The 14040-nt window shown below is 38.9% G+C and overlaps 1 protein-coding gene across 1 annotated transcript in view; it reads right to left on the bottom strand.

The window, feature by feature from the left end:
* Nucleotides 1-29: 29 nt before the first annotated feature.
* Nucleotides 30-14040, bottom strand: part of kcnb2b (potassium voltage-gated channel subfamily B member 2b) — a 107496-nt gene continuing 93485 nt past the window's right edge. The window contains exon 3 of the mRNA XM_007554601.2: nucleotides 30-6929. Within this exon, the coding sequence (XP_007554663.1) occupies nucleotides 4998-6929 (1932 nt within the window). The 3' untranslated portion in view covers nucleotides 30-4997. The remainder of the gene's footprint in view (nucleotides 6930-14040) is intronic.

Raw genomic sequence — 14040 nt, 5'->3', positions numbered from 1 at the left:
TAGATACAGAAAATCAGACACAAAACACATAAGATATATACACATTTATTTGTTATTCTGCATAATGCTAGTAGATGTAATGGGGAACAATGCTCTACAGAAATGTTGACAAACATGTGTAACAAACTGTTCTATGGTCACACAATTGCTTGGACTACAACATGCATACAAAGATGTTACTTTGTACAGAAACAGTCTGTAGCTCAGAATATGTCTAATGATAATGTCATCTCAAAGCTGAACGGAGAAAAACAAATAAAAAAAAATAATGTAAGAGGCATAATATACACATACATAAGAACAAAACAATGTTGCTTTATGCATTTTTGGGGAGAACGACTTGGTAAGCACAAGTGATCGACACAGACAATAAACATTCTCTCAGAGAAAATAAAGACATCATTTCCACTCTGTACGGCATCACTAATCAATGTGCTGTTATGAGACACTAAGACAGAGAATGGTCTTTTCGCTGTCAGCCTGCAGAATTCCTTTCCACAGAAATTTTATTCCACTAGAATCGATCAATCCAACTCCATTTGTTTCTCTACTCTGTTATAATGAAGGATTATTCAGGGCTAACACAGACACATGATTACCACGAACAAGAGATGAAGGGGGGGGGAAGCATAGGTACAGAATTAAGGAGCTTCAACATGAGGGTTATCATCAAACCTTCATTCATAAAAGAAAACAACAAAAACAACCAACACTGAGCCTGGATTTGACATCGGAGGGAACCAGAAACATCTAAGTCTCCAATGATGCATCATTCATTTCACAAAGATGGCTCCATGAGGTCTTGCAAATCTCTGAATACTGAGTCAGATTATGCTACGTTGGGCATACAGGTTAAAAAAAAAAAGCATATGCAAAAAAAGTAATCACCGATTGAAAACGGTTTTCAAAAAACATTTAACTGGACACTTTTGCTTCCTCTACACGGCTTTTCTGTAACCCGATGATTGCCTTTGCTGAGTCACACCAGGTGGCCAAAGTCTGTAAAGCTGTAGAGAATGGAGCAGTAGACAACGTACAGTGCACTGCAAAAGTACTCACACTCCTTGAATCTTTTCACATTGGAGCACATTACAACCACAAACTGCAATATGTTTTAGGTGAATTTTATGTAGCAACACAAAGTGTTGCATGAAGGTAAAGCGGAAGGAAAGTGACTCTCAGTTCACAAAAATAATGAAAATGGATCTCTGCAGTTCCTCCAGATTTACCATGGGACCCTTGGATCCTTCTCTGATTAATGGTCTCTTTGCCTAACTGTGTCTTGCTCTTTCTGTTTTACGATAATGGGTTGAATAGTAAGCCATGAAATTTTCAAAGCTCGCAAAGCTTTTGAATATTGCTTTTATGAAACCAACTTTGCTTTAAGCTTCTCATCCTGACCAATATGCTTTGTTCCTTGGTCTTCATGAGGCAGTTTGTTTGCTAGTGTTAACTTAATAAACCTTTGCGGCCTTCATAGAATTGTTGGACTTATACCGAGACTGAATCACACACAGGTGGACAGCATTTAATCATTGGATATTATAGATACATATATTGAAGTTTGTGGCTGTAATCTTAATTTTTTTTTTTGGAAAAAATTCAAAAGATATATGCACTTTTGCAAGGCACTGCAATCTGATGGATGGACACTCACTGTCACTCCTTTGCTCATCACCGAAGGCTAATGGAGATGAATATTGAATGTGCTGCACAGAATTATCCATGACGAGGGATACATATTGTGGCTCCGTTATATAGCAGCCAGGACATTGACATTAATTTAACGGCTTTGAAAAAGTACAGAAATAGAGAGTTTGACACTAGTTGTTAAAAAGAAAAAGAAAAGAACACAAACAACAAATCATTTATCCAATGAGAACATCAGAGATTTATAGAAAACCTGAGAACTCAATAACATTACTTGTATCTGTTACATAAAGACCTGATTTCTCCTATAAAATTAGAATTTTCTGTACAGTGCTATATGAACAAAGCAAATGACTTGCTGCCTTCTCATAAACAGAGGTCTTATGAAAAGGTGGGCATCATTTCAACCACCATATGGCAGGAAATTGTGGTCATGCTCCGTTGTTTTTTGGTTTAGAAAAAATAGAATCATTCTTAATTCACAAAAAACACAAAATACTGCTTGTGGCGACTAAAATTAGATCAGGTTATTATCATTTGAACAGCTATATAAAAGGCCCTGGTGGTCAATTTGGATCCATCTACCCACAAACATTCAAATTTGAGGTGCGTTGATACCTGGCATTAAGGTGCTTGTGACAGCAATTTATGTGTATAATATAAAATCAAAACGTTAATTCCCATTTGCATTGTTTTGATAGATTCTGGTAGCTGCAGCAGTGTTTCACCACCATATTAAAGATAAAACATTTGAAAAACACAGGTCATTTCTGCCTGTACACTTACAAATTCCCATTGACAGAAAATAAAGTGCCACAATTCTTGGCCTGCATAGATTGCAGTATGCGGTATTGCACATTCCACAACTTTCTGTGAAAAAACCCAAAACAAAAACAAAGAAATGGTGATCATAAATAGGAAAGAAAAAAAAATAAAAATAAAACTAACAACTCACCCATGTCCTTCCTCTCACTGCAATTCAGATTTGTGCGGCTCAAACTCACTCATACAGACACATCGAGACAATGTATACGTTACTAGCAAAAAAAAAAAGCAACCAAAGGCAACATCAACAGATATTTTCAGTCAGTGTAAAACAATCGTGCAGACAAGAGACAAAAAGAGAGAAAGAAGAACTCCATTGGGTTTAAGTTTGACTGAAAAATATAATAAATTACAGTCTAAAACACCACAAATAAATAATGAGGAGAAAAAAAATGGCATAAACCGATCAGCTAGATCGGGTAAAGTTGCAGGAGACATTAGGATGGAGGGGAGGTAAGACAATGTGCTCAATGCAGATAAACGAACCATAAGCAACAAATACAACTCTAGTTAGATGTTTTTAATAGATGATATGATGCAGCTGAGATAGATAAAAGCATGTAAGTGTGCTTAATTTGGTCCATTTGTATTAGGAAGAATACTGTTGCTTTATGTTATAGTCAATATCCTACAAAATTGGCATAAATGCTAATATTTAGTGATGCAATCCTCGGAAATATGTTGCCAACTTCCAAACTCTGGTTTTTGACCTGCCCATACACCAATTTTAGCTGATTCTGATTTCTCTATAAGATCTAGATTATAAGATGATATAAGAACAGCAGTTAAAATATACTTTTCTAGCTTTCCTTCTGTCAGTCATTGTTTTTTTTATTTTTATTTTATTTTTGAAGCGGGGGCAACAGCACACTGCTATGTGAGAGAGCAGTCACAACAAAGCAGGGTTTTACAATTATTTTAAAGCAAAGCCAAACGGATTGTGGAAATGACATTTTAAGTTGTCTTTAGATTAGCGACAAATGCAGTTAGCATTTATAAAACCCCATATTCTGTGTGTATTCCCTGGGTAATGAAGATTTTTAGTTGTGAAAAACTGCCAACTTTTCTAAATCAATTGTTTCATGAAAGATCAACCAAAAAACAGAGCACCCCATGTACTCTGCTCATTCTTTCTGTTATCTGCTGAAGTTTAACTCTCTCTCACTCCCTTGCAGCAGCCTAAATGAATTGTCGCCATCTCTGGACAAATCACAGAGAATACCGTTTTTTTTTTTGTTTTTTTTAAAGAGCTTCCTTCATCTATTTGCTTTCTTTGACTTCAGTCTCAAGTAACTGAGTATTTTCCAATTACAGCTTTAACACCAAATAGTGTTCTTTTCCTTGATCATAGTAGCATTTGGTATGAGGTATTCGCTACTCAAAAGAGATTTAAAAGTTAAAAATAATGGGGTTTCAGTCAACAGCCAATTTTATAATGCATCGCCATTAATATTTAAGCATTTATCTGTATTATTGAATTTTTTTCTGAAATATTCTCATATGAACTTTTTTTTATTTTGTGACATCTAATCCTACAAAATTTATATTCTATTGTTTCTTAAGTCTACTTAAAGATATATATAATCTGTTGTCAGAGAGTGAATAAAATTCTTAGAAGTGATTAGGACAGAATCTGAAGCTGGTCCCCTACTGATGATCCTGCATTAAAAATATTTTCTGTGTTTCCAGTTTTACTGGTTATATACATTATTTGGCATCTGCAGTATAGGTAGGTGTTATGTGCTTTAAGTGAATAGAGGTGTTTTGAATGTAGAGACTGGATATCTGGATGATTACAAAACTAAAAGTTGAAAAGGTGCTATGAAAACCCAAAGCAATAATGTCAGTATTACAGGTTGAAACATCATTTGCACTAAGAGAAAAGAAAAAAGAAAAACATTACAGGGTTCATCATGGGAACACTTTGCATTTCCACATCAGGTAATGATATGTTTTTATTTTTTTTGTTTGTTTTGTTTTTTTAAATATAGATCGCTACAATGCCAACACCCACTCTCATGGCTGTTGATTCAATTCACCTCATCCTTTTTCACATTACAAATTGTTTGTACCTTCTGTCCTTTGCTGTCCTGTGCATTGTCATTGCCTTGCATGTTGTTGTATTTACAGTGGAGTGCTTTCAGCAAACTAAGCACCATAAAATATCCGTCTTTGTTTAAATGCATGCTTTGTACAGATAAGTCTGTCTGTGCATTTTCCTTGCAAAAAAAAGAGGATTTTTTTTTTACATTGGGAGAACTTGTGTCTGCATTAGACGACAAATTCCCCGTACCTCTAGAGCCTCTTTTATGTCTCTTTGAGCTCACTGTTTACTCCAGCGTCACTCTCAAAACTGCACCAAGAACTGCAGTTTCTGATTCAGCAATACACAATAACACAAGTAAAAGAGAACTTGTCATGCCATGCAAAGGTATCTTTCTGTCAGACTGCACCAAGCCTTTTTCTGCTGCTGTCCCACATGCCAGGGCTGAGGTTGTTTTAGGTCTAGCTTTCCCTGCTGCTCACATGCTTGTTTCACAGGTTGGAGAGAGGCTGCCATCTCCAGGTATAAGGTGGATGTCAGATGATGTAAATATGTGATTCTCTACTTTGTGTCCACCTGGATTGTTGCCTTGGGAGCAATTTTGTGCTGCTGTTTTGGGGGACAAGGGTGCAACTGCAGCGCCAGCCTCCTCCATGAGTTGCTTCTCCTCGTGGTTGTCTGTGGACTGATCTTCATCACCAGGTGGGGTGTCTACCAATAGTTTCTTAGGGGAGAAGCTGCAGGGGCCCTCTAATGTGACTGGGATAAGCTCTTCCGAACTGGGAATAAGTGGTGATGTCTCTCCCGTTGGGGACTCGTCTCCCAGGACACTTGAGCTAATGTCCCCAGGAGAGGTGGTGCTAGGCGGAGTAATAGGACCATCATTGGAGGATTTGTTGAAGTTACTCTTCAACCCTTTTATTTTTGGAGGATTATTTTCAGACAGAGAGCTTTGGGTTATCTCCACAGCACTGTTGAAGCGTTTTCCTTCCTCTGTATGTAAATCTGATCCGTCGCATGGGTTGTGAGATTCATAGAAGTCATTACCAGTACACCTCAAGTGGCTAAAATTCAAAAGCGGTGGAATTGTGGGGTGTCTGATCTCATATAACCCATCATCATCACCAGCCTGGTTGAAACCCTGGTTTATGCACTCTGCTGGACAGCTGGCTACATTGTCTTTCAAAGAATCCCTGACTTCCCTCATTTCAAGTAGCACCTCTTCCTTTAACATAGAGTCAGGGCTGAGAGATTTCTTTGGAGATCCAGGGACAGTCATAGTTGTGCTCAGAGTGCTCATAGAACTTGTGGTGTTCAGATTCGTGAAGGATTGAGACTTGGTCATCTGGTTGTACATTTCCTCCAGTTTCTGAACGCTCAGGTGCTGTGGGGTCCTGCTTATCCGATGCTGACTTCCAGTGGTGGCGATGGTTATACCATGGGGTGAGCTTTGAGATCCTAACTCTGGGTTTCGTTTGTCTGGAGATCGGAGACTGCTCTCGGAAGTAGCGTGCCTGGTGGAGCTACCCAAACGGTTTGGTGTAAGGTGATTGTCCAGGGAAGTTTTGTCCTCACCTTTCTCTACCACCACATCCAATATTTCCATACTACGAGCAAAGGCATCTTTTAGGTTCATTGATACGATGCTGCCGTTTCTCTTGGCTCTCTCCAATGCCTCCCTCCTCTTGATGGCTTTCTCTTGCCTCTTCTGCTCCTTATAAAATTCTGAGAAGTTGTTGACAATGATAGGGATTGGTAGGGCAATGACTAGCACCCCTGCAATACAGCAGAGTCCACCGACGATCTTTCCAAGTAAAGTCTGTGGGTAAATATCCCCGTAGCCCACGGTAGTCATTGTAATGGTGGCCCACCAGAACGAGGCAGGAATACTTGTGAATTTGGTGGCATCTTCATCTTTCTCAGCAAAGAACACCAAACTGGAAAATATCATGATGCCCATGGCAAGAAATAATATGAGCAAGCCCAGCTCATTATAGCTCCTTCTCAAAGTGAACCCTAGAGACTGGAGCCCCGTAGAGTGTCTGGCCAACTTCAAGATTCTCAATATTCTCATGATTCTGAATATTTGTACTACACGGCGCACATTTTGGAACTGTAGCACACTCTTGTTGGATTCTGTTAGGAAGATGGTGACATAGTAGGGTAGGATGGCTAGCAGATCAATGACATTCAGTGGGCCTTTAAAAAACTTCCACTTGTTCGGAGAGGACAGGAAGCGTAGGAGGTACTCCATGGTGAACCACGCGATGCAAACAGCCTCCACATGGGCCAGCTGAGGGTTGTCATTGGCTTGACCATACTCATCCGCGACCTGGAGCTCTGGTAAGGTGTTGAGAGACAAGGCGATGGTGGACAGGACGATAAAGAGGATTGATATTATGGCGAGAATCTGAAATGAGAGAGGAAAACAAGATGAAATGTAAATAAGTCCAATCGCCAAATTCTTACAAAAAGAGGATACATTAAAGAAGATTAAAGCAATAAACACATCAAACTCAGTTAATCGGTTAATCAGTCAAAATAGCTCTGCAGTGTTTGACTTTATCTCTCACAGTCAACACTTTATGACTCAGTTGGCAGATCACAATAGCATTCATAATCAGATGAATCTGCTTTGCATTAATAGACGGGGAGAAAAAGCTGCATAAAGAAAGCTTGAACGTCTTAAGAGTGAATGATTTGAATGTAATGGAGCGTGTCTTTGCTTGAAAGACACCTTGGAGGCGTTCCAGAATACAGATGAAAAACCCATTATACATACAAAAATCTCACCCTATCGCCCTAAAAGTTTTAATTGTATCTGATAAGTCTGTGTTAGTCTATTTTGATTTATTTATTTTGGTTCTGATTCACCTGTGTGCCCACTGCTGATTATAAAATGTGACAAATTATGACTCATGATTAAATGAAAATGCCTTCCTGCACATAAGCACAATTCCTTACAGGAGACTGTAAGATAAATATTAAAAGACACTTTGAAATGGTCAAATAATGAATAAAATGTCATCCTGTTGAGTGCAAACTGCTGCATAGTCAGTGCATGGCCAAGAAATAGACAGTGCAAGTTCATATCCACTAAAGCAACTTTCCAGTCACCCTACTTTGACAGTGGGCAATGTTATCATTTCTACGTCTATCCAAAGAAATTCTGTTTGAGACGGTAGAATAAACCAACAGTAATCTTTTAAACTCCTGCCGGTCACACCAATGTTTCTTGTTTCAATTTTAAAAAAGAAACTGCACACTTCACATCTGAAATCACTTATCAGACAACCATTTGTCATTGTGGCCTCAGTTGTAAGAGCTAAGAACACCAGGCCTAGAGGTCAGCATGGGGCGAGATTAAGTGGCAGCACTTATCTATACCGGGATTTATTGACAGCGATTGATTAAAGCTGGCCTCAGATGTCTTGTCTAGTGCTTGAGATATATAAAATGAGCAATCAAGCAATGGGAGGAGGATTGCTTTTGAATGTCGCATCATATGAGACGAGCTGAATTTTTCATCCAGAGCTCTGCTTTATACCCGACTACTTGCCAAACCACAGGGTTTAGTTGACGTCCGTTTTTCTCTTAACTCATCTCTGCCTGTCCCTCCGTCCCGACCCCCAAAGGTGAATAGTTTCCATCCGACAGTAAGGGAAGTGCTGCAGTATAACTTCTACTAAAATCCACCACATGGAAAAATTTGCATGCTTTTGTGCAAAGTCCTCTGTGACCTGTGCAATATAAAACCTATTAAAGTCTAATGGAGAGAGATTGAAGAGCCTCAGTCATGTCACCCTGAATACAAATCACAAACCACATTTAGCTGCAGAACACACAGATGATCCTACATAAATTTATGCTCAGAACTCTTGAGACAATCACATAATCTCCTTTGAGAATTCATTAAATTAGCTACTATTAAATTGTAGTATAAGTGGAAGCTTAAGGATTTTAGGACGTTTCAGAACCAGACATTTCTAAGACCTATCAATTATCCAGTGAAATGGTAAATTTCTTCTCTCCAACGAAGTAAAGAATAAAAAATTAATCTCTGCCTGTCATATACTCATATACCTTAATCTTTTTAGACATGTTCCCGCATGACAACCGCAGTCTTCAGCTTTATTACACTGGAGTATTTATGTGATCAATCAAAACCATAGGAGCCCCCTAAGTGTGAAAATTATATAAAAAAAATGGCATACAGATTTACAAAGTTTAAAAACCATAAATTAACTTCAGTATGTATATTCAACCACCTTGATTTGGGTGCCACTAAATATCATTCAGCAATAATAGAAATGTAAAAGCATTCCACGGCCAAATAAATCTGTCTAAATATTAAGTGTTTAACTCTATTATTTTGCATAGATAGTTGCCAGGATTTTGAGAGAAATGTTCTGCCTCTTTTTGCAGATTCAGAAAACATCACAAGATTTCTGGCTGCATTAAGTTCAGGCGTACGAATAGCTTTCGCAAGGCACTGTGTAGAAAAGCCAGGATGATGGCTCAGCAGAGGAAGTGTTATCACTAAACGCTGGTCCTGATTAGGTTAAACCAATTAGCAGCTAAGAGAGACAAACCAGGCAGCACTGGCACAGAGCTGAAGAAAAAAAATAAAAAATTGTGGAGTCATGGTAAGGACACAGATCACGTCCACATCCCCCTGAAACTTTTTGGCAAGCTCGTTATGAGCTCACGTCTGGTTGCCAAGTTACTCAGATGGCCTTCACGAGTGTTTCTAAATACGCAGGGAAAAAAACAACACAAGCAGGAAACATTCTGGGTAAAATCATACATGCTCACAATGCAGATTTTTTCACATAATGTACAACACGATTTGCAGTATATTAAAGCGCTCATTTCCAAGAGACCAGCTTGCCTTTATGATCTCTACTAATAAAAGCTTCACAGGGGACACTTAAAAGCGCAGTATGACCAGGTGTGGGCCGCCTATAGGGACTCATCTGTCACAGACATGCACCCCTTTTTCCTCGCCGATATGCCAATTGCCGCTGGAGCGTGGGGATGAACAGTCCTGAGGTGACTTGCATTAACCTGTGCTGTAACTGAGTGGGAGTCGTTAAGAGGATCAATTACTCAGTCTCCTTCCCACCCCTCCACCCCTTGATTTGCATGTGCTGCAGCGTTAAGAATAGCAACAAATGGCGTGCGTGGTGGATTAAAAAAAAAAACAAAAAAAAACGAGACCAGCAAAGTCACTTGGCCTGAGGGTGACCTGCAGGATGAGGGCTGAACTAGAGAGGAGATGGAGGAAGATATTAGATATTTGATTGAACTTCATAATCTGTGGCGTTATTCTCTTGCCAGGAGTTCAAAGAGTAAAACAACTTTTTGATCTCTATGCAGCTCCGTTGTGTTTCCAACTAACTGCTTAATCTAGAACCCAGGGATCACCCTAAATTAATTCATCATGCTTACTTTTCTCCAATAAAGACGTAACTCAGAGATTAAAGTCTCTTTCCCACTCCGTCTCTGAAATGCTCCTCTCACGGTGAGAGGGAAAAGTCACAGTCAGGTCGGGGACAGGCTGGTCATGAGACCTGATTGGCTTAGATGGAATGGAAATGTTCTCAGATGATTAGGTTGTGTGCGCCGTGCCTTAATTGTCCATGACCACTTTAGCCGCTGCACTTCCTCTCCACCTACTGCACCGCAGCAGAGACTGCTTTGCACGGAGAGCTGGGTTACGTTGAGATTTAAAATATGAGGCAGAAGACAGATGGACACAGAGAGGGAGATTGTTTTTTTTTTGTTGTTTTTTTTTAAGTCACGTGGCTTAGTTTTACACAACAATCTGATGACTTCCCTTAATACTTTACTCTTTTACTCTTGAGCGTTTTGTAAAACACAGATATCTCAAACAGCGGAGAGGCGGCTCAGACATTCTGTTTGAAAAAGTCCCTTGCAAAATTGTGAATTTTGTCATGTTGCAACCACAAATTGTAATGTAATCATATTAGGAGACAATTGTGACATGGAAGGAAAATGGTTCCCAAAATGATTTTTTAAAGTAAAACCTAAAAGACATTGTGTGCATCTGTACTGTGACTACAAAATTATACCAAATACATATCCTCTGATATAAGCTCTGTAGTTTAGATTAGAACAGCTAAGGAGAGCGCCAGGGCTGTCCTTGCAGAAGAAAAGCACAAAACTGTTTATTTACACCCTAAAATTCATCCCACTTTCATTTCAGAGTGTCAGAATTAAAGAATTAAGAATAACACGAGAATTAAACATTTCCACATGCACTGGATAAGGAGGAGATCTGATTTAGCCACCATCACCATACGCCGTCTTCATGATGCTGTTAGTACTACTATCCCTCAGCTTCTTAAAAAGTGTTAAGAGGAAGTGTAGTGATCTGGAAAGGGAAAAACACGCAGGAGTCGCTGTGTTAAGAGCCCTCTCAAGTGTCTCTTCACAACCTTTTCAACCACCTGTCATCTCTAGTCACGAATCTTCAAATGGCAGGGTGCCATTCCTCTCCTTCCTCTTCAAAGACGAGCTCGACAGCAGCACTAATTCCTCTATAAGCGTCCTGTCATTAATGGCAGCGCAGTGGTCGCCTTTACAATTCACTTCTCGCATCGTCTTCCCTGCCTCCTCCTCTGCCAGCATGAGGGAAAAGTCGTGAGAAAGAAAATAAACTGCATCACACCGATGGTCCATCTGCCACCTCTGGGAATGTAATCGATTGTGTACTCATCAGATTCTGGAAGCTGAGCAAAGAGCCCCTATAGATGCTGTACCCGTTGTCAGACCTTTTGCGGACCATGATCCACCTCTGAAGGTGCAAACTCTCCCCTCTGGGCACTTGCGTCTTCAGTTTGTACTGGACAAATCGACTCATTCTTCGGGTATGATAATTGTTTTGGCTGGAGAATCAATCCGAGTGATTATGACTATGCTAATGAAGATTGATCCCAGGACCTCTGTGGTATTTCATTACTTCTGAGACTCTCTTCCAGTGTGATGGCATCGTCAAACCATGCACAGCTGTGGGTCTGCACAAATAGTAATTTTATGCTCACTAAACAAAATTAATTATTTTCTCTTGATGTACAACTTGGACTTGAAGCCTAAAATCTCCATTCATACACTGGATACATGCTGTCTGTTTACGATCCAGTACGCTGAAGGTTAACTTTCCAAATTGTTAAGTCAAAGTTAAAACTTGAGCTTTTAACATCTTTATAGTAGATTCGAATGCTTTTCTTTGAAAGCTGAATTGTACACATGTTCCAAGGTACACAGTAAATTATAAATACTGAGCAAAGCACAACATCGTTGGCTAATGAGAAAGAATTTTGAATTTCTGAATAAAAATAACCAAAAGTGTTTTTATTTTGACACATTTTTTTATTATTATCATTATTATCATTATTATGAACCAGCTTGTTTTTTTTTTTTTTTAATTGTCCAAAGCCACTGAATACCGAGTTCAGTCTGAGACTCATCTGTGTGGCCATTCTTTGGAAGCTACAATAAACATGAACAGATCATCAGCTAGCTACAGCCCACTGTCTCTGCGAAGATCTTAATAGTAGTGCACCAATAAATCAGCAAATAATCCAACTCATCAACACAAACATGTTATTAGAGGCAGTAATAATAAATGAGGATAATCTATGTTGAATTTGTAAAGAACCTGCACATTTCATTCTGACAAAGTCAATGTTTGCTAAGTTTTCTTGTTTTATTAGCACGCTAGGTTTACACAAATATATGACATAATTTCTGTTGGTTATTTGGCAACATTGTATGGAATAACAGATTGAATTGATTTGAATTGTGGGAATAAAAGTCTGTCACTTCAGTCTGTCTCCATCGAAGTGGGTAAGCAATCCTAAAAAAAACAGACCAAGCTATCAGGAGATGTCCAAAATACTTGATATGTACTTTCTTATTACTTAAGCTTTATTTATTTTAATTTTTTATTAGAAGTTTTGACCCAGGGCAGCTGTAGCTTCAATGTACAAGTACAGGCCATTTACAATAACATGTTCATTTATAGAGTTTGTGATGTTCCATCTATCTATTACAATCAGCAGGTCAGGCTTCAGAGAAAAACAGAAGATGTCATTGGCCTTAAAAAGTCTAAACAGTGCATCTTCATTGGCTCAACAGTGTGGAAAAAGTTTCAAAGCATCCAAAAATAGCAAGGTATGAATCCCATGTCTAATCTAAGCCAATTACTGATAGCACTGAGCAAATACGTCATTTTTTTTCAGGAACCCGACTCATCCTTAAAGCAAGGCTTACAAAGCATGGATAGTTTGAGTATGACTTGCATGTATCCCTTAAAGTGAGCCAATATTAATCACTGACAAAGAGGGGAAGAGCTCCCTGTCTTTCTGTCCCACCATGTCAAGATTCTGCTGGCCAAGGGGCTTTACTGTGGCTTCTTTCCAAATACTTTACACACATAGTAAGAAAGCGAGGGAAACAGAACTGCGTGGTTGTATCAAGTTGCCATCAACTATTTTATTTAGCAGATTCTCTGAGCTTCACAGAGGTTTGGAGGGATGCCACAACCATTGCAATTTAGTTCTCAATTCTAAAGCTGATAGTCAATGGATGAAATAATTGGCTTCATAAAGAACTGGACAAAATTGGCTAAAAATTACGTAAAACTGGAACAATATTAATGTTAGCTTGTCCCAGAGTTTGAAATGAAAAACTCAAATCAAATGAAGCCATTGCAGGATCCATCTGCCGCACTATCTTTGGAGACTCCAGGGGGAGTAAGGTGCAAGACAATTAATTCTTATCTCAAGTAAATTATTGAGCCAATTTTGTACGTTTAACAGCAGCACTGTCAGTAATTGCTGAGGATGTAACCCATCTGTCGCAGCATAACACAGATTCACAACACTTTGTCACTTGCCATTTATTTTGCCATCCGTCAAATAGATTATATTATGCACTTGGGAATCGTAGTTAGCAGCATTGTCATGATGTGATAGAAGTTTGGGGGTCTGTCTCCATGGTGTCTCCATGGCGAAACAACCAGTTTGACATGGTTTGTTGACCAAAGCACAAATCCTTTCTGGTGCTTCAATGTTATCTTTGCTAAATGCTAACAGAAACCAGACGGATTTGACTAATGTTTTTAGACCGAGTGTGAGAATCATTCAGCAGCTCAGATTAAAAAGGTCGAGTGGGTCGACAGCATATGAGGAGCCCTGATCAATAAGCACTTCTCATCTGCTTACAGGATACATGCACCTTCAGTTACCACAGAGCAGAGGCAGTTTGTTTTAGCAGCAACATGGCATATGTAAGCAGAGAATAATAATAAAAAATAAGATGCATTTGTGATGTTAAAAAATACAACATGCAAAATCCTCTTTAAAATCCTTCCATGACTCTCAAGGAAGTTTTTATATAATAAAAATAAATACTATATCTATCTATCTATCTATCTATCTATCTATCTATCTATCTATCTATCTATCTATCTATCTATCTATCTATCTATCTAT

The sequence above is a fragment of the Poecilia formosa genome, unplaced genomic scaffold (genome assembly GCF_000485575.1).
Source record: "Poecilia formosa unplaced genomic scaffold, Poecilia_formosa-5.1.2 Scaffold64, whole genome shotgun sequence".
NCBI classification, from domain to species: domain Eukaryota; kingdom Metazoa; phylum Chordata; class Actinopteri; order Cyprinodontiformes; family Poeciliidae; genus Poecilia; species Poecilia formosa.
The sequence above is the reverse complement of the archived record's forward strand: the minus strand, read 5'-3'. Positions and strand labels throughout refer to the sequence as shown.